Below are 20587 nucleotides of genomic sequence, written 5' to 3' on the forward strand. Positions count from 1 at the left end.
TAAACAACCTTTTACCCTCTCATTCTACGAAAACTGCAAGAACCATTTAAGATTGCATGCAAATTCCTTTAAAACCTTTATTAAACTTTATTAAATTATATCAAAAGCAGCAATTGGGCCAGCACTCGACTCAACTGAAAAAAATATCAGAATCATTCCCTATTATCTGATAAAAAAAATGGTATATTTGCCTACCATTTCCACTGCAATTTCATTTTTATAGCAGCAGATCACTCTTGGAAATCGAATAATTGAATACTTGTTCACACTTCTGGTTTGTTTCTGTTTTTATTTCATTTTTTTCCCCGATAGTGCACATCGGAATATACAGAATTGCAGTGGAGTGTATTTGATGTGCACTTCGTTTTTATTATTTTGTATGTTTTTATGATGTTTAACATTAGCACTTCACGTAATTGTGTGTGGGTGTGTTCATTTGTGTAAGAGTTCCTTAATGTAGATATATAAATTAATATTAAGCTTAGGCTCCTGCTAAGTCTATATGTACAGATACATACATCACAAGGAATACAAAATGGCTTGTTTTGCTGTCGCTTTTACTTTGGTTTTCTCATGGGAGGAGAGAATCGAATCGTTGATTAATGTGGAATTCCCTTTCGATAATCAGAGTACATACGATACATAAAGAGATGTATAAAAAGATACAGAACTAATGAAAGCGTATATCGAAAAAGAAAAAATGCTATCAAAAACTTTTCGCTAAATCATTTTCAGCTGAGGTCTCCGGCTCCATCGTTACTGCCCAAAGTTGGGATTGTAGGGCGACTGCTTCTCATAGCCAGCGGGCATCACACTGGGCCCGGGACTAGCAACGGCCATATCGTATGTCGGCGGATTCATATTGGCTGCTCCCGCCCCAGAATACGGGGGATATGCCACGCCATGCGTTTGCATGCTGCAAATGTGGAAACAAAATATTAATATTTGCATTTCATTGGAACTTTTCTACGACTAGGACCAGACCAGGGCCCTAGAGCATAGCACCTACCCTGGCAACGGCATCGGCATCTGCTGATGCTGCTGTTGCATCGGCATGGGCATCTGAACAGTCACATTGCTGTAGAAGAAAGACATTGATATGCTGATATGGAATATGCATTTTGATTTTGCCAATTCTTTGCACTTACCCAGTGGTCTGTGCCGGATATGGAGCGGCGTAGGCATTTCCAGCCGGATAGCCAGGCGGGGGCAGTTGTGTAACAGGATAACCGCCAGGGGCTGTGTGTGTAGCGGAAGTCACCACTACTGGAGCTGCAACGGCAGAGATTATAAATTTGAAATTAAAAAACGACATTCTATGCGAACAAAGTGTTGATAAAGACTTATGCATTCCGATAGAATACAAACCGCTCTACAAGAAACCTCAAAGAAATCTGAAAGCTCTATCAACAAAACACAGATGGAGTGCCGGACTGATAGGCCTCCAGAACTTAAATGAACGAGCAGCACCTTCAATTATTGCGTTTGCAACGTTGTGTCCTGGCTTGTGGGAGGAAAAATTAACGTTATGGTCAGGAAAACGATACGATAAATACGAAAGCACAGCTTATCGTCCCCACCACGGATCGTATCTAATCAATTCCCGAAGATAAGCTAACAGATAAATCATTGCGAACTCAGTGGTGACTCATATGTTCGTAATCTGTATGACACAATATTCTCTGACTATTGCTTTGTATTTACCACATTCACCGATTGTATAGCCAACATTTCGGGCAGCTTTCTGCTTGCGTCGTATAAGAACCACAGCCGTGGTAACGGTGAATATAGCAAAGCCGATTGACAGGCCAATCCATAAGTCGGACATTTCCGATTTCTGGATAGGACTGGACGAAAACACAAACACCTTCCGATCCCTTACGAACGAAACTGAAAAGCTCTCATATGACAGCTCTATATTTTCTATACTCGAAAAGTGTCTAATCAATGGCCGAGTATGTCCGAACCGTGTGTATGTATGAGCACATATTTGGTTTTGGTATACTAGCACTTGGCTACGATCAAGGCATGGTGAAATTCGTTAGCCGAACGGGGAAACCCCCACATCGAATGTTACCGTCATTGATTGTGTATCCAATATTTCGGTTTGCCTTTTGCTTGCGCCGTATGCAAACCACAATTGATGTAATGACAAATATCGTGCAAGCGATAGACAGAGCTATGAAAAACGCCAACATTGCAAGACGGAGCACACAAACACCTTGCCGTCAGGTCAGGAAACGAACTGAAAAGCTCTCGTATGACAGCTCTATTGTTTCCCACACCCAGACCGTGTCTAATCAATGGCCGATTATGGCCACGCGATAAGAGATTACGCCTTGGGGTGACATACACATGTTTACATTTCTTTTGTGCTCTGTGATTCCAAGGGATAAATCTTAGCAAAAGTGTTGTAATAATTATTTACCCATTCTCCTAAACTTCTTGGCAAGACAGAATAGTGTTGTAAACATAACAACGGAGATTAACAAAAACACAATAAATGAAATAATGGGAATCAAAACAGAGTCCATTTCGAGTTAAAAAATAAAATTCAATGCTTTCAGTTGGAGCACGCGAAACGAACTAATGTTTTTATGGCTGCTAACCTAATGGCAAAATTGACTGATACGGAAATTGCCTGATTGATGGTATCGATCGTATTTTGGGAGGGAACCCCCTGAGACCCACCTGCACATTTGGTTAGCTGCGCCCTTTGATTGCGTCCGCGGGTGAGAAATGCCGCCACTGAGGTCAGGAAGAAGACAGAGAATGTGAAGAAGAGTATCCAGTATAGGCCCGAATCATCCATGATTTTAATACTTTAGAGCGACATTCACGGCATCAACAGTGCACAAAGACTAAACCCAAACTGCAAAGCTAAAGCCTCTAGCCAAGCTAGATTCGCAGTTGGAAAAGTGCCAGTAATGGCCAAAGAAAAGGGCAATCGCAATCATAAAGATATCTTATCAGAACGCGCACTCGCACTCGCAGTAAAACTACCCGTCACGGAACTTACGGAGATCGTTGAGCGCCTGAATGCGACGTTGACGACGTCCCAAATACACTGCACTGACCAGAACACAGCTGCTCACGGAGTAGAAGGTCAGCCTGATGAGAAATCGCATAACGTTGACATAGAGGTAGGTGTGGTGGTAGGACCCTTCGGTCTGGTAGTTGGCTTCCATCGTTAGGTTGCTCATATTTCGTATTAGATCACGTCTCTGGCCACGATCCAGGCATAGACCACCACCAGAGCCACCAAAATAGACAAAGTTCCAAGCTCGAATGCCAGGAACTTACAATTCAGATGCAATCGCTGCGAAATTCTCTCGATTACATCGAATATGGTGGCGTTCATGTTGACAGGGTTCAACTGAACCGAATGGTTCACCTAATCATTTTCTCGATGGCCCAGCCATACGATGATTAAGTGCGACACATTAAGGTTCTATTTGGAAATTAGAAAATGATTCGAGTTGGTAAATAGTAGAACTGGAAGCAATTGGAAGAGTACAGCAGTGTCATTTATCAATCACAGTCTGCTATCAGTGTGAAAATACAATAAAAGCCCAGAGTCATCGTCTACACTCTAGTGGGGATTACACTTCCTTAATCTTTAAGCTTATATTTATAGCTTAGGAATACTCTGTTATAGAATACATGTCAGAGCTTTGTGGGACCGTTTCCAGAAATATTCTTTAGTCCCCAAAGAACTGTATTAACATTAGTCAGATGATGCAAAAAGGCCACTCAATGATTATTTCTAATGAGTTTCTGCTATTTAATGGAATAATTTACGATGACGAAGGATAATAAATATATATTATCAGGTAATTTCCTAATCGCTTCGGCACAATTATGGTTTATTAGAGGATTCATTATATCAATTATTAAAATGACTCTTCATATGTGTACATGTCGGGCTTGGGCTAATATTTGTTAGGTATCCACAATGTACGAAAAAGTTCTTGGCAGAATAACCCGTTCTAATGCGACGGATCAAACGAAGTGAAAGAATATCACTGAATGCTCAGATAAGCAAGATCTTTCCACAACTTATAGATAAGATACGAGAGGGCTTTAGTTGTCATTATAAGTTTGGATTATAATCCATTGTCTTAGCTTCGTCCTGTCTAGTTGTCGGTTTTTGCACAGCCAAATGACCAAAATGCAGTTACGATCGTATGTTAGATAGTCATATATCGGGCATATATGGTATTTCTATTATAAAAAAAAAGTCTTTTATCAAATGGAATCCCTTCCCATCGTATTTCTTAGGCAATAATTAAACAATTTCATACAGGTAGCCGATAGCCAAGAATATTTATGGTGGGAAAGTCCGAAATCACCCCTAAAGCGAGCGGCGCTCGTATGATCGAAGGCATGAAAAGCTAACAAGAAAACGCTGAGTGACGTCATTTAAGAGCATTGCCATGCCATGACCAGATGCAATTCCGGTTATCTGACGTAGAGCTTTTTTCCATTTGCTGCTGGCTCTCATTTCGATAAGGGAAATTCCGCCGTAGCTTTGCTCCGAATCTCATTTAGATAATCCAAAGAAAACGTTGTGACTAATACACTGGGGACATCTCACTTTTCAGGAATATTTACATAAGAAAAAATTCTGTATTCACGTGAAAGATCATAAAAAATAACACTAAGATGGTTTTGAAAAGCAATTTTATATGATTATCGGAGAGATATTTTAAACCGTTTTACATATTTCTTGAAGTGCCATTATTTGCAAGGTTTTTACAGGTTTAATTACTCACAATCCGTCTTTTGACGTCTTTTCTTGGATTTTTTGACACAGCAGCAGCAAGAAGCACAGATCAATAGCACTAGAAACAGCACAAAAGCCCCAATGTACGCCACATTTATAGCCACAATATCATCATCCCAAGGAACGAAAATGAAAAAGTTCATGGCGGAACAACCCGTTCTAATGCGACAGAATAACGAGATCAAACTAAGTGAAAGAAGCTCACTGAATGCTCAGATAAGCAAGATCTTTGCCCAACTTATAGATAAGATAAGATTAGTTGTCCCTATATTTCGTGATAGTCCATTGTCATACCTTCCTTCTTCCGTCTGCACAAAACCCTGCAGAAATGCAGGCCGGAACAGATGATTACGATTAACACTATTTTGATAAGTAGAAAGGGAATGTAATTCTCAATAGCACTATGTGTCATGCTGTAGAACACGAAACAGAAACTAAAAACTAAAAAAAAACACGTTTGAATGCAACGAACTGAAACTGGCGACTGATCAACTCTCTAGAGATTGAACAGGGCTGAGGCACTAACCATGCAGTTTAAGAAGTATAGTAGATGCGTCAGTTCTGGTCTCAAAAGAATTTGCTGCTCAGGCCTTAGGCTCTGGGAGTTCCCATGTTCGGAGTCGAGTCACTCTCGCGCTCTCTCTTTAATGGAGAAACCCGACATTACCAACTCACTGGCAAGACACAGAATCTGTTTGTAGATTTGCAGGGCAACGCAGCCACGTAGACAAAAGCAAGCTAACCAAACGGCGATGAAAACCATCGCGACTGCCAATAGCAGGAGGAGGGTCGTCCAAGCCATTGCATCTACAAATCGAAACTGATTGCCACAAATGCAAATTAAATAAGGCCATTCTTAGAGGCAAGTGCAAGAGCAACTGCAACTTCTGGCCGACTTGGAAATAAGCTGGAAGCAGAAACAGTTGCCGATAAAGTCCAGCTGTGCAACAGCCGGAGTGAGCGGAGCGCCCCCACATTTTGTGCCAGGAGCTCGAGGCACGTCAGCAGCATTCCCAGAGGAGCAAAAAGGATGATCAATCGCCGGTAACATCTAAGCCCTCTGTCTAACCAAACTGAACTGACATATGCTGCTGGCAATCGATTGATGAACAATTACGAAAGTGTCAGGAAATCAACTATGCAAACAGTTGAACAACTGTTTTTTGTGGTGAACCTCCATCACTTTTGAATCAATTAAGAACCCAAATGAAAATTTAAAAATAAAACAAGTAACAATTTCACAGCATGCTTTTGGGCCTCGGTCGAAAATCATACAAATCGGGAGCGGGAAGGGGACTTCACATACTTCTACCTATGTATATGGCAGAAATAAATTGAGTGGTAAATATTTTTCGACGCCGAAAGAGCTTGATGAATCCTTGCTTTGAAGATACAACCTTCTGAGTGCCAAAAGTGCTGCGAAAATATTTTAAAACGTTTTAAAATGGGTATTTATCTTTTTGGAGAAACAAAAACCAAAGAAACCATTTTTAATGTTGTGTTGTTGTTCTTTTTGTAATACGCTAAGTATATAAAATGTAGCCTACGTATAATGTATATGTATATTAAATATTGTTATTCTTTCTTGGTTAAATATTAACTGATGGAACAAAAAGTGCTTAAATCGAACAACAAAGCGAGGAATTTACACTCTCGACTTGTAGGTTAATTTAAGGAGAATTTAAGGAACCGTAATCGGTTTCCAACAAGAGTTCTTCAGATAATCAAGCTACCCCTTCAAAGGTACTATTGTCTATAACTATTTTACAATTGTTCACAATCATCATTAAGTGTAATACAAATTCAAGTCGAACGAAAGCGCCGTGTAGGGAAGATACTAACTTGCTTCAAAGACACCCTTGTCCTCTGTCCTTTGCTTTCTCTTACGGATGGCAGAGCGTATTATGACCGTCAGTATTGCACAGAGAACAATCACGAAGATCGAGCACAAGACAATCGTTGAGATCGTCAGATCCTTTTCACCGGGCACATGCGGCATCTTTTGCTTGGGATATATTCGATTATGGTCTCTTTCAGTCTTTCAGAATTGTCCGTTTGGATTCAAACTACTCCACAGAATGGCGAATATCGAAAGCGTTTGTTCTCTTGTTCATTGCGCAGACGTTGGACAATGACTGAGCGACCAGTGTGGCCTCCGTATAGGTTTTTGTAAGACTCCCCAGACGGACTCTTTGTATCCCGACTGAGAGGGGTTTCGGGGTCGGAGGACCAGATAAGATATGGGGCCGTCGCATTGGCTGTGACGTTTAGCCCGTAATGCGATTAAACTCTCCTGATACCAAGCTGAAAGAGAGCATGGAGCCGTGGGGATCATAAATACTGTCAAGTGTACAGCGTATTTACAGCTTGAAACCTACGTCAATTGTTCGAATCAATCAAAAGAGAAGAGTTTTATTTCGAGTTCCAAAATTATATGTACATATGTACATACGTATACCACCCTCAAGCCGAAGCGATTATCACCGTCTTGTGAGTAAAGTGTGCGCTGTCTACTTCACACAAATCTTCGATCGGCTTAGACGTCAGCAGTAATCAAGTTATTAAATTACGCTTATCAAAACACGTGGAGGGGGATCCAGAACAGAAAAACATCACAACTCCAGATGTTATGCGTAAAGTCTTCTAAAGTGCTAACACAACAAAAGCTCTGTTTACGACCCATTGTTAGTATCTCATTCTAGGTTAATAAACTGATACTCATGAGTACAGACATCCTACTCTTCGCAAAGACCATTTTTCTTGGAATACCGATTGTGGTCTTAAGAAAAATAATAATAATTCTGTAGGAGTGCATCGATCGAATCAGGAAAGTACCTATGTATATGTCTCAAGCGAATTTCAAATCATAGCTACATAAATGGAAGAAACACCTAGTGAGCAAGGAAACGTTTCTGTTTTTCCATACCAGACAATAATTGAAACCTAAGCAATATCCCCTTCAGTGCTTCATACCCAGGGGGGGGTTGCAGTTCGACCTTACAAAACATTTTAATCTTAAGTGTTAAACAAGTATCTAATCACAGCCAGTCGAAAAGTTGTCGAAGCTATAGTAGCACCCGGTACTCAGTTTTTATATACATATGGACTTATAATTCTGTCCCGATATTTTCTTAATTTGTTGAAGCTAAAATAATTTATCCAATGACTCATGATAAATTCGAGAAAAATTTACAAATCTACCGATAGCCGAACTATTATTTAAATTGTATTAACCCAAGAAATTTGTATCCCGTACGAAATTGCCTAGCATTAAATTAAAAAAAAAAGTATAAATAATTGTTGTGTAAAATTAAAACCATTTTTAAGGGACATGCACAATGCGCAACATTCCGAAATTAACCACATTGAAATATTGTCTCAGTTTTCGATGGACCTTTCATACTTCTGATGTTGTCCCTTGCAAATGGAAAGGGTTTTTTCGCCCAAGCGAAGCATGTTTATGCTTCTTTGATGCTAATAATGTTAATCAAGAATATGGTATATACTTTATGCGATCTACGAATTCAATGTACCTCTGTACTCTTGGATTAAAGGGTAACAAAAACAAATGTTCCTTAAAATTAACAACTAATTTATTATACATTTGCTATCTTTCATACTTAATCCTCCCAGATCAAGAAGATACATAAATCGACTCTACTAGTACGCATACGACTTCGTTGACGTCAAAGGTTTTTCAAGGCAGATTGTCGAACAGGACAAAACACACCCTAATCGAAATGGGAACCCACATTTAAAATTTGTAAATTAGAGCGATAATATACATATATGTATACATTTTCTACGGCGCCCAATGCAAATGGCGTCTTAAGTCCATGCCACTTGTGAGCACTACGATTAGATTTTAATGGCTCTTGTGTTTGAAGTTGTTCCCAGAATCAAACCACATTGAGCACCGATCCGATCATCTGATGATGACAATTTAATCACTTTTCTTTGCTCACCATTCGAGACTATAGCACCATTGGCCAGACGCATTCGACGGGCCCGACGGATGCGTATCAGAACTAGGATCAACATCACTATGAAGAACACCATCAGAATGGGGAACCAGATGTCGAAGTATATATAAATCATTTCGATTTGGTTTTTTAAGCGACGTGAGGGTTTTAAAAGTCAAGTGAGTACTGCAGGCAATTACTTTCGATGTGTTCCAGACATGTGCCATAGATATTAATGGAACCTGCCTACATAGGACGTACGTATGTGGTTATCTATTAAAGTAAATCGAAGCGATATCGAGGTAGTGCTACTGGGTTTGAGTCAGCGGTAACTTTCAAATGACTTTGCGTCAATCTGCCTATAGAATCTGACGGATATGGTTTTTGCAATGGTTTCCCAAAGACAGCGATAGCAACCGTTGATAGAACAGATCGTTTCTTAGAGGTAGCATATGCTCTGCTCAGAGAGTGGGAATAGTAGTAGATTTATAGTAGGGGGACTCCCAGACAGCCTGAGGCTACAAAGAGAATCCCAATCTATACACTCGATAAGATATGAATATATAAAGTTAATTAGATAATTATTTATACACTGATAAAGCAAATTACCTATATATACACATACAAATATAGAGCTATAGGACAGAAAACATAATTGATTTTGTTTACGAAGCAGCATATAAGAGCACACTTGATTTATAAACAAAAAGAGAAAAAAAGAAACTTTTGGGAGAGCTTTTCGATTATGCCCCTCTTTTTGCAATCTCCTAGAAAATTCACTTTTTCACTAATCCGGAAAACAACGAAAACACAGACGTCACATGTCTGCCGACTCCACTGAAGGGGCTATGAGTCATCGGCTCTCTTATCTGATTAAGAAATTTGATCTATACTCACTGGAGAGCACCGCGCCTTGGCGCCTGCTGGTGCAGCAGTAGCCGCAGCAGCTCATTATGAGGAACGTCAAGACAAAGAACATGAAAACGCTCCAGAAATCCATGGCGAAATCGTCCAGGTCGTCAAACTCGAAGTCGTCCACTGCGGATTTCACATGTGAGAAAAGATTGCGCTGATGGGGGAGAGAAACTTACGTTTGTTTAGATTCTGGGGCTTAAATATTAAGCGAAAATTCCACTTGTTGCAGTCGGCGGCACAGCGATAAATGCACTCTGAGCCTTAAGAATTCTCTATACACACGTGTACTGTTCAGTCCTCTGAGCAATTTCACTGGCGATACAAAGCACGCTTCTATTTTAATCAATTCTAATAACAATATCTAATCAACGCTAATCTCAAACTCCGCTTGCAATAATTGTTAACACGGTCGGGTTAGTGCTGCAAATTTTCGCAAAGCTTGAGATGTTTTCCAGTACTGTTTGGCGCAGCAGCTGTGCCGCCACACTATCGAAAAAAAATAAATAAAAATAAAAAGACACCAGGGTACTTTTATAACTTCTTAACAGACTAGAAAATGTTATTTTTAATAGCTAATGCTTATATGTGTCGATTTAAGACCACATCGGGCTAATCAAACACCTATCGATAAGTAACACTTAATATCAGTGTTGCTTGCCTGTACCTCTCACGGTTTAGAGCTTTGACTTTATTTGTTTCAACATTATTTAAGAAATACACCAATAAAAGGGAGTATTTAAGATTAGCTAATCGTGTACAAAATTGATATTTCAATCGGATAAAATTGGGTGTTCACTTATGGAAGTCCTAGCTAGCTAGTAATATTACATCGAATATCAAAATCGAGGAATATGGTTTCCAATCCTTGACGGAGACCGCGGACTTGGACACACTGCCTTGTCATTTTTATTAGAGGTGGAGAAACATCGATGTTTTGAGGCGAATCGATGAAACATCGATGTTTTTTAAATTTTTTATATATTTTATAACATGTATCCAGGTAAAAAAAAACTTTGGAATTAATGTTAACACCAAAACATGAAATGAATGAATTATAAATCCCCTTCTTACAGTAGGTTGAGTTATTGAGTTTCAGTTACGTTTGCTCGTTCTGTCTATGGCTGAGGTAAATAAATCCTGCAAGCAAATACTTTAAACTAATCTTATCATTAGGTCAATCATACTAATAATATTTTGAGATTCTTCTAGTGTAAATCTACTCAAACATCGATATTTGATAAGAAACATCGATTGCATCGATGTCTCTCCAGCTCTAGTTTTATCATGGCGATTTTCTTCTGACTTTGACATCCACTGGGCGCACGTGTTTTCGGGCATAGATAGCTCTGTGTAAATTTTAGTAAAAAGCAATGTAAATATCTGAGTGAACTGGAATCGGCGTTAAAAATAGCGTGGGCTAATCTGTAAACCTTGAACTTTTCGTGTGTGTAGATGAATCCGGAGAAGCTTAAGAAGTTGCAAGCGCAGGTGCGCATTGGCGGCAAGGGCACCCCCCGTCGCAAGAAGAAGATTGTGCACTCCACCCCCGCAACCGACGACAAGAAGTTGCAGTCGTCGCTGAAGAAGTTGTCGGTGAATACCATTCCCGGCATTGAGGAGGTGAACATCATCAAGAATGATGGCACCGTCATCCACTTCAACAACCCCAAGGCGCAGGCTTCGCTGCCAACCAACACGTTCGCCATCACTGGACACGGTGAGAACAAGACGATCACCGAGATGGTGCCTGGCATCCTCACACAACTGGGACCCCAGGACATCAATCAGTTGAAGAAGCTGGCCACGGAAATCGCCAACAAGAGCGCCGCCGGTGGTGCTGCCGGCGCTGCTGGAGCGGATGCCGGTGACGATGATGTGCCCGATCTGGTCGAGAACTTCGAGGAGGTGGCTATTGCCGCTGCCAAGGCTGACGAAAAGGCTGGTGAAGTGGCGGCCTCGGCCTAATGAGTCAACGATGTTGAGGCGTAGATACACACACATGCACTTTAAACAAGAAACAACACATGCAAAACATACGACGACAGAAGGAAAGAAGGGGCTAGCGGCTGTCATAGAGAACACACCGTCAAGCGGATCCTCTTCTCCCGTCTAGATAGCTGTGTGGGATGGGAGTAAGACAGATGGCATGTGGTTTGTCACTGGATGCGCCGCCCGCCCGGTTCCTTTTTCTATTTCGGAGGTCATGATACACTAAACTAAACACAAATAAAACGGCATCCAAGCGAGCGCTAAACACAACACGTTAAATATAATAATTATATCTAATATAATAAGGGAACTTTCAATCTTAGAACTACTCTTAGTGTAGCTGGAAACGAATTGTACAACGGTAAAATGTATTTTCCAATGCAATTAAAGCACGTTTCCCTCTATACGAAAAACAAAACACACACATCCGCAACGCCGCCGTCTCGTATTGTTTCCGCCTCCCCCACAAAAACACACATACAGTTTATACGGTTTTTAGAAGGTATTGAATTTTGAAAAGTGATTTTAGGGGACAACACAGACACTCCAGAAGAAGTCATTTGATGAAGAGACAGATAGTAGAAGGATGAATATATACTTATTTATAGCATTAGCTCATACTTAACCTGCTTTTTGTTCCATATTCAAATCCCAACCAACCCAATGATGATGTATCCCCCCGGCTTCAAAAACTCATGTAAAATAGAGAGTCCCTATCAAAGCTAAATCGAACTTGAACCAAAATTGTTGAAAACATTTTTCTAATTTGTAAACGTATTTTTTAGACCATCATACATACATTAAAAGAACTGGAAAGAAAACATTTATATTTCTGGACATTTTATTTCTGGCGTTTCTATTTTTTTTCTTGCATAATCTGCGTTGGTGTGCGCGCATGTGTGTGTATGCCTGACAACGCCTTTTGGACAAGGGGGGTAGCAAAAAGCACGCGGCAGTCAAAACTTGTTGACATTGAGATTCGGGCTTTGAAAGCAATCGGCAGCTGTTTTTGGGCACAAGAACTGAACTTTAGCGCGTTTCATTAATTAAATAATGGTTTTGCCTGGCAAGGGTTCTCGTAATAACAGAAATATGCGGCAAAATGCAAAACGTAAAGAGCGAAAACCCAACGTTTGCCTGTATGCATCAGTTCTGTGTGTGTTAGACATGCGTTCCTGGGAGTGTGGGTGCGATTTGTTTTAAATTTCTGTCATGAGTCACGGCCAACTCGAATTGTAAATGGTTTAAAATGTTGCGATTCGCGGATTGCGGTGTGCTGATAGGCTTGAACCTTCTAGGCTACAATTTGCGGTTGGGTGCTTTTCTTATCAGTTGCGCCAGTAAAACATATGTATGTATAGGGCAAAGGTTAATGCACATGTACAATTGCAAGTACTCAAACATCAAGTTGCAAAATTGTACATAGTATAATTGAAGAATTAGTGTTAATTTGGGCTGCAACAAACAATAAACGTATCTTCTTTCGGCGACCTGACCCAATATTTTTGCCTTTACTGTAGATATGGTACTAAGTGGCAGCTTCCTTGCAAGAAAGGCGACGGTGCTGCCATCTGGCTGTCTTTTTTTCCCGCCCAAACAACAAAACAATATTTTAAAATACGATACGATCTAATTTCAATCATTTTTGAAAGTTTGAACCAATTACAATGTTCGCATTTCCTTCTTGCATATACTGCAGACAACCTTGCAGGTGGCAGGACCAGAGCTGGGACTCTCCACGCGATGATAAACTGCCGCACCGACCTCGGGAATCACCCTGCGACGATTTTCAGGGCGACTCTTCTTGTTTCCGCTCTCCACACAGCAGCAAAGCAGAATACTGAGCGGCACCGCCTCGCCCTCCTCCAGGGTCTGGGGAAGATTCTTATTCCGCGTCTCTGGCAGCAGTAGGCTGGCGAATCCGCCAACAATGAGCAGCGCTCCCATCACAATCAGCGGCAGAGCCAGCATTTGCTGGCCCTGCAACGAAACAGATGCTAAGGTAACCGATCGGGATCTGGACAGGTTAATGGACACTCACCATGTGATTGATAATGGGAATGACAATAGGCCCGATCATAGCCACCACGGAGCTGAAACTCATGCCCAGGCCCCGCACCACCGTAGGATACAGCTCGGAGGCCAACAGCGGCAGCACCACAAAGGACGAGCTGATGCCCATCTTTCCGACGCAGTACAGCAGCAACGTGATCTTCGGAAATAGGAACGTGGCCACGCAGGCCACTCCGCCCACGAGCATCGATATGAAGAGGATCCAGCGCCGTCCAAAGTAGCTGAGTCCTGGCCATAGGAGCAGATACGTGGGCAGCTCCACGGCCCCGGCCAAGAAGAAGTTCCATATCTCGTCGCCGCCCAAGGCAGGAGCGTAGTAGCTCAAGCCGACATACACGCTGGTGTTGGCGAACCAGATAAGGGTGATAATCAGAGTTTTGCGGCGCATGTTGGTGCCCCGGAACAGATCCAAGATACCATAGTGCGTGGTGGCCGACGACTCCGCGGCCTGCGTTGTCACGAGACGATGCTGCAACCGCTCCACAAAGTCCCTGGTGATGCGTACTCCATTCACGCGTGCCATTACTTTGAGGATCTTGGTTGCCCGCTTCGTCTGCCCCACTGCCATCAGCCAGCGAGGAGACTCGGGCAGCAAAAAGAAGCAGGAGAACAGCATCAGCAGGGGCATGGACACAGCCAGACTGAGCTCCCGCCAGTCACGCACAATGTATATAACGCCGGCCAGGATGACCAGTCCCAACGAGTAGGCAATGTTCGAGACGATTGTGCAGAAGACGCGGCGATCGGGGCCCACTAGTTCAATGGCCAGGACGTAGGGACTCGCCAGAATGGCCGGCACTGTCAGCCCCACCACGAAGCGGAGCCCCAGCCAGACGGGGAAGTTCCAGGCAAAGGCACTTGCCGCACATGCCGCAATCTCCAGCAGCAGGTAGGCGTAGAAGGACGGTCGCCGGCCCCACATATCCACCAGATAGCCGAACACGTAGTTCCCCAGCAGTCCGCCCACACCGAAGATGACCAGTGCTAGGGTCACCAGGTAGCTTCTGTCGCAAACCAAACTCCACTGCGATCGGAGCGAGAAAGTCTGGAGTCAGAGAGGAGCTGATTGAGATCGTTGTACCTACCTCTTGGACCACTGTGCTGGAGTAAATGGACTTGTCGTAGTGCCAGCCATGCTGGCAGGGCACTATCCGCGCTGTCTCCGGCTGCAGCTTCAGCAGATTCTCAGCCTCTTGCCTGATCAGATCGATGGGCGGTCGGTACTCCAGATACCGGACAATGTCGCTGTAGTTGCGGGCATACATGGAGCACTCGGCGTAGGCGCCATGACGGTTCCGCGGGATGCTCAGGTTCTTTACCAACTGCACATAGTCCTGGGTCCATGGCTCCAGCTCTGGCACTCGACACCAGTGTTGTGGAGTGGCCGCGATGAATAGCTGGCTGCAAGGATGGCACACAGGATTATAATAATGGAAGAATAAATCCAGCCACGTTCACCTGTAGGCGTGAAAGGCACAGGGCAGAGCAGCCGGCAGCAACACCGAGCATATGATGACCTTCTGGTAGAGGCCGAAAGATCCCACCTCCTTAAGTACCTCATCGAAATCCATGTCGTCTGCATCCGAGCCAAGCGCGCGCACAACTAAAGAGCTGATGCTGGGGGCCTTGTCCACTTCCACGCCAGGAATTGACGCGCTGCAATCGCCGCATGGGCTGATTGAACATAATTACATTACGGCCTTTCATCTGTTTTAATTAATTGGACACCGCGGCGTGGGCAAGGTTCGAGATTTGTGGATGCAGCAGAGCCACAGATGCACCGATCCACACTGCAATACCCAACCAAAGTGAGCACTCGGACCTGGTGGGCTAGTAGTCAAATCTGTATTTCTTCGTATAGGGTACATAAAATTAAATTACATATTTCTAGAACTTGTATGGGAACTGCCGCGCACACGGTCACTGAGGCGTCTAGCTGCGGGCCAATCCGATGATGGTCAGTATGTACATAAAGATGTTGACAATGTCCAGGTAGAGGTTGAGGGCCGCGAAGATGTACTCCTCGGGACTGATGGAGTACTTGTGGTTGCCGCCCAGCATCAGCTGCGTGTCGTACACCAGATACACGGAGAAGAGCAGGGCACCCAGCGAGGCGTACACTAGACCGATCACCTGGCCTGGTATGAAGATGGCAATAATGCCAAAGATGATGAAGACCACCAGGCAGGCGACTAGCACTCCGCCGCACATCGTGAAGTCCCACTTGGTTTGCAATGCGAAGATGGTGAGGCCCAAGGACACGGCTGCCGTGATTCCCACGGCCATCAGCACCTCATTGGCCTCGTACTGGCCGGCCACCATTCCCAGCAGGAAGGACTCGGCGATTGTGAACAGGAACAGGAATATAAAGTTTAGTGGCGTTTTCCGACGAACGCTCTCGCAGCAGGCCATGGAGATCATAGTCACAATGAGAACGACCTGCAAAAAATAGAGATTTTATATCCATGCTATCCTGTAAAAGGTAGCCACTCACCAGGGCGATCCAAACGAGGTATGGGTTCTTCTGGACCCATTCCTGTGTGCCCTTTGAGAAGGTGAACACGCTGACAAAACCAAAAGTAATCAGCAGTTGTACCTAGGATGTCAGACAGATAATAAGTGAGATTTAGAGTTATCCCATGATTATTTGATGTTTCACTCACCATCAGAATGAGGTAGACCTTCCTGATGAAGCCCTTCCTGATGCTCTGGTCATCAAAGTCGAAGTTCTTGTCGGCCTCCGCATCTGTGTAGGCGCCAGTTTCATCGCCTATGGATGGAGACAGGTTCAAAGGAATTGGGTATTAATTCATCGATGACTAACCGTATTGAAAGTGGTTGCTCATGGCTGGATTGTTATAGATAGTATACAATATATACGCTCCCTCTCTGTGCCGCAGCAGTAACGTGTCGTGTGAGCTCTTCCGCTTGGAGGTGACGATGGTCTAACCCATTTGCCCACCAGAAAGTATCCCATATGGCCGACTATTTGCAGATTAGCCAAGTTTCTTATCAAATCGACTCTCCCATACACGCACACTAACACATCGCCGACGCACAGTAGATGCAGATAACAGATAATGTACACACATGTGTGTGCTGTTGAGTAATTTATATATTGTGGCCCAGCAAATGTTCGATAGTAGGTGAATCACACATAAACCCCTGCAATACCATTATTGGTCTCAGAGGGAGAGCGAGAGAGAGAGAGCTCTGGCAATCGCCGATTATCTTATCGGGAACACTTTCTCGCCACAACTCTTCTTTCGGCTTAGCCGCCATCGACACTGCTCCCATCCCATCCTGTACTTGCCTTGCTGGTAGTGATACATTTTATTTGTATATTGCGTCTATATCGGTGGAAAACACACGAACTACTGAGCCGCAGGTGGCGGTGACCCGGTTGCACACACAAATTTGAAAGACACCAAAACTCACACGCCACGCACACAGTTGTGTGGCTGCGATAAGGAAGTCAGGCCAACTAACGCGACAAATGATAAAGAAAAGGTATTTTAATTGATAAAGTTCGCCTTTTGGTGTAATCCGTGCGCAAGCGACGCTGGTCGACTGAAAACTGAAGATGTTGAATGCCACTGGCGGTGGCAATGCCCCCAGGGTGAATCGCGATGAAGAAGACCTACAAAGGCTGCTCTCTGTGGTCAGAACAATCCAGCCTTAATAAATAGACGCGCTTTATTGTTGACTTTAAACTCAGTGTCGCTGCGGAGCTTACATCGTTCGGTATTAGATTTACAAATATAGTTCGGGATTCCGTAGTTTTTACAAAGTTAAACGTATTTAACAATTGCAAGCCGTGTTGCATATAATATAGTATATATGTATATGTATGTATGCATGTATATACGTGACTATTTATTGTTATTATTTGAATGGCATATCAATTTGGTATTTTTAATTATCCTCGCAAATGAATTTATATAATACGCCGAAGAGGCTGAGGGGGAATTCTTGACAGTCAAAATCATGTCGGAAACCAGCTTAAATACGAATTACATAACAAAAAGCAAATTAAAATGTTAATTTTGTATTCACTTCACCTTAAAACACACATTACCAACTACATATAAGGAAACTGGCCAAACACAACGGGGAAAGATATAGATTGATAGTAGATATTTGAGTAATCTTTAAGTTGAATATAGCCGCCGTTTCGTTTCTCAGTGTCAGAACTGGTTAGAGGCGAATGAGATTAGACGACAACAATAGGTAAGCCGGTTAAAGCTGGAGCCGGTTAAAATGTAAAGAATATTTGAAAATAAATCGATTGTCTACGCGCGGGATCCTTAGTCGCGCGATGCTCCAATTATAGTGAGAATGTACATGAAGATGTTGATGATGTCCAAATAGAGATTCAGGGCCGCGAAGATGTACTCCTCGGGACTGATGGAGTACTTGTGATCGCCGCCCATCATCAGCTGCGTATCGTAGATAAGGTAGACGGAGAACAGAAGCGCTCCGAACGAGGCGTAGACAAGCGTGATGATTTTGCCCTTCATGAACATGGCCACAATGCCGAAGATCAAGAATACCACCATGCAGGCAATCAGAATGCCGCCCATCATCGTGAAGTCGTATTTGGTTTGCATTGCAAAGAGCGTGAGTGCTAGACAAACAGCCGCCGTTATACCCACCGCCAAGAGAACCTGAATTCAAAGAAGAATCGATCAGTAGGCTGCTGGTATATGAAAGCGTTAATTTCAATGAACACTCACCTCGTTGGGGGCATAGCGAGTGGCCGTTACTCCCATTAAGAAAGACTGAGCTATTGTAAATAATCCCAAGAAGATGAAATTTGTCGGTGTCTGGCGGCGTACGCTATCGCAACAGGCCATACACAGCATAGTGACCAGCATTACGCCAAGAGCCACCCAGAAGAGCCACATGTTCTTGGCAGCGAAGTCTTTTGTTCCCTGGTGAAAGACGAACAAGGCAACTGCTCCGAAAGTAACCAACAGTTGGCCCTAAAAGAACAACAAATTGAGAATATACATAAACTTAAATGAAACCGCTATTGCACCCCACTTACCATTAGAATCAAATAAACTTTGCGTATGAAACCGCGACGGATGCTCTGGTCGTCGAAGGAAAAGTTCTTGGGCTGACTCTCTGGATCATCGTAGGCTCCGTAGCCCCCTGCTGCAGGCGGTGGCTGAATGAATCCCGGCTGCGGGGCATAGCCACCTGGTGGCGGTCCTTGTCCATAGGGTTGGCCATACGGTCCCTGTGGATAAGGTTGAGCTCCTCCTTGGGCATAGGGCGGGTAACCGCCTTGCGGAGGTCCGCCACCGTAGCCTCCTTGCGGTGGATAGCCACCGTAATTGTATTGCTGATTTGGATCTGTTGAATACATTTCAACTTAGCTTTCTTTTCGTGCACAACTTTCAAACTTTTCTTCTAGAGCATTCCACAAGGCCAGGTCCAAAAGATGGAAAAAACCTCGCATTCGCTACCCAGAACTGAGAAATCGGAATGATTCGCTTTGGAGGGGCTGCACAAAGTATTTACCGAAAAAATGAGAGAACAATGATACCAAGCATCCGACAACTCTCTAGAGTCAACACATTCAACCATGATAAGGGAGTACAAATGTAACTTCTTAATGGAAAGAGTACGGCATTACAATGATTCAACTTTTAATGGGTACTTTGCGGTTCTGGAAAACCGCACCAGAGAAGCAGGTTTGATGAAATCCTCCAAAGAGACAAGGAGACGGGTTACAAAAACAGAAGCATGCAATAACCCAAAAAGCAATAAATTTAGATAAAAAATTTGCAATTAAAATAGACCTTGGTACTGGGGATATTGAGGGACACTTTGCCACGACATTGCACTGTGGGTTCTGCTCTCGGCCTTTCTCTCTAAAGATCTCTAAAAGATGCTGCTGTGAAGTAGACCCAAGAAACTTTCGATTAGTCAAGCCTTGGCCCTTGGCACTCACCTTGCATTGTTGAGGTCGCTGAGTAGCACTAAGTTCGATGAGAATTTACCTGCAAGCAGAGATGGAAGGGAAAGTGATAACATAAAATAAGTGCTGATACACCGCAGCCACTTTGTTTTTTTGGCTAATTAAATTAGCAGCAAAGAAATGTAGTACAGTAATGGGAAAAAGTTACGCTCTTTTTGAAACCCCCATCCTGTGGCATGCAATTATTAATTAATTTCGGCTCTTCCTGGTCGCTTTATGGATTTGTTGTGGCAGAAGTGACGTGTACGCTATGTGAGCGTGGGAGTGCTCTTGAAAGGTAATGCCGTTTATTAATTTACCTACACACTGTTTTCTAGTCGTAGCTATTAAATTGGTGCAGCTGGAGTCTACACACATCAATAATACATACTCGAGCGGTTTGTTTGTATACACCAGAAAAACGGTGACTCACTCATCCACAGATTCGGAGGGAACACCACAAGGAGAATGATTTGCAATTGCTTGCAGCCCAAGAACTGATTTAAGCACTTTAAGATAATTTATTTACCTCTGGATTGTTTAAAAAATTGATATAACCAAGTAAACTTTTTTTGTTTTTATGGATTATTCACGAAATTATACTAGTGATGTGCTAGGCGAGCTATCGAATAACGACTTATCGATTAGGGTGGAAAAACGTATAATATTAAAGGTGGCGCAAATTGTGATAAAACGACTGTTCCACTACAGTTCCAATTAAGGAAGGCAGTAAGACAGCCACCTGCGTCCTCGCTACGCTGGTAAGTTAAATATCGGACGACAACCGAAAACTTTTGTATTTTGTTTTATGTAACAGATATCTGTAAAATTTGACGTCAGTAAAAACTGAATCGGCTTGCGACACCCTGCAAATGCATAGAGACTATCGATAGT

At 43.0% G+C, this 20587-nt stretch overlaps 5 protein-coding genes across 19 annotated transcripts; 1 reads left to right on the forward strand and 4 right to left on the reverse strand.

The window, feature by feature from the left end:
* Positions 1–269: 269 nt before the first annotated feature.
* Positions 270–10122, reverse strand: LOC108159090 (protein shisa-5). 10 transcript variants are annotated; one of them, XM_017292056.2, is made up of 5 exons: positions 9840–10122; positions 9646–9786; positions 1149–1272; positions 1010–1078; positions 270–916 (listed from the first exon to the last, which is right to left on the reverse strand). In XM_017292056.2, the coding sequence occupies exons 2-5, from the start codon at positions 9746–9748 to the stop codon at positions 757–759; spliced, it is 456 nt and encodes a 151-aa protein (XP_017147545.1). In that variant the 5' UTR covers positions 9749–9786; positions 9840–10122; the 3' UTR covers positions 270–756. The 10 variants fall into 10 exon arrangements, with proteins under 10 accessions (XP_017147545.1, XP_017147537.2, XP_017147535.1 ...); XM_017292048.2 differs by lacking the exons at positions 9646–9786; positions 9840–10122 and adding an exon at positions 8752–8899; XM_017292046.2 differs by lacking the exons at positions 9646–9786; positions 9840–10122 and adding an exon at positions 6629–6885.
* Positions 10123–10926: 804 nt separating this feature from the next.
* LOC108159089 (transcription factor BTF3 homolog 4) lies at positions 10927–12479 on the forward strand. Its single transcript, XM_017292045.2, has 2 exons — positions 10927–11035; positions 11116–12479. The coding sequence occupies exon 2, from the start codon at positions 11116–11118 to the stop codon at positions 11626–11628; it is 513 nt and encodes a 170-aa protein (XP_017147534.1). The 5' UTR covers positions 10927–11035; the 3' UTR covers positions 11629–12479.
* A 789-nt stretch (positions 12480–13268) lies between these two features.
* LOC108159092 (beta-alanine transporter) lies at positions 13269–15458 on the reverse strand. Its single transcript, XM_017292057.2, has 4 exons — positions 15184–15458; positions 14811–15126; positions 13694–14749; positions 13269–13632 (listed from the first exon to the last, which is right to left on the reverse strand). Exons 1-4 carry the CDS (start codon positions 15294–15296, stop codon positions 13315–13317), a joined length of 1803 nt encoding a protein of 600 aa, XP_017147546.1. The 5' UTR covers positions 15297–15458; the 3' UTR covers positions 13269–13314.
* A 93-nt stretch (positions 15459–15551) lies between these two features.
* On the reverse strand, positions 15552–17296 carry LOC108159097 (protein lifeguard 1). 3 transcript variants are annotated; one of them, XM_017292067.2, is made up of 4 exons: positions 17039–17296; positions 16389–16495; positions 16220–16321; positions 15552–16164 (listed from the first exon to the last, which is right to left on the reverse strand). In XM_017292067.2, the coding sequence occupies exons 1-4, from the start codon at positions 17055–17057 to the stop codon at positions 15658–15660; spliced, it is 735 nt and encodes a 244-aa protein (XP_017147556.1). In that variant the 5' UTR covers positions 17058–17296; the 3' UTR covers positions 15552–15657. The 3 variants fall into 3 exon arrangements, with proteins under 3 accessions (XP_017147556.1, XP_017147555.1, XP_017147557.1); XM_017292066.2 differs by lacking the exon at positions 17039–17296 and adding an exon at positions 16550–16693; XM_017292068.2 differs by lacking the exon at positions 17039–17296 and adding an exon at positions 16550–16691 and having other exon boundaries at positions 16389–16471.
* Positions 17297–17403: 107 nt separating this feature from the next.
* Positions 17404–20328, reverse strand: LOC108159095 (protein lifeguard 1). 4 transcript variants are annotated; one of them, XM_017292064.2, is made up of 5 exons: positions 20223–20328; positions 19536–19630; positions 18776–19086; positions 18462–18710; positions 17404–18392 (listed from the first exon to the last, which is right to left on the reverse strand). In XM_017292064.2, the coding sequence occupies exons 2-5, from the start codon at positions 19573–19575 to the stop codon at positions 18033–18035; spliced, it is 960 nt and encodes a 319-aa protein (XP_017147553.1). In that variant the 5' UTR covers positions 19576–19630; positions 20223–20328; the 3' UTR covers positions 17404–18032. The 4 variants fall into 4 exon arrangements, with proteins under 4 accessions (XP_017147553.1, XP_033246946.1, XP_017147554.1 ...); XM_033391055.1 differs by having other exon boundaries at positions 19536–19627; positions 20223–20326; XM_017292065.2 differs by lacking the exon at positions 19536–19630 and adding an exon at positions 19688–19736 and having other exon boundaries at positions 20223–20326.
* Between the last annotated feature and the right edge of the window lie 259 nt (positions 20329–20587).

Source organism: Drosophila miranda, chromosome 3 (genome assembly GCF_003369915.1).
Source record: "Drosophila miranda strain MSH22 chromosome 3, D.miranda_PacBio2.1, whole genome shotgun sequence".
Classification (NCBI taxonomy): Eukaryota; Metazoa; Arthropoda; class Insecta; order Diptera; family Drosophilidae; genus Drosophila; species Drosophila miranda.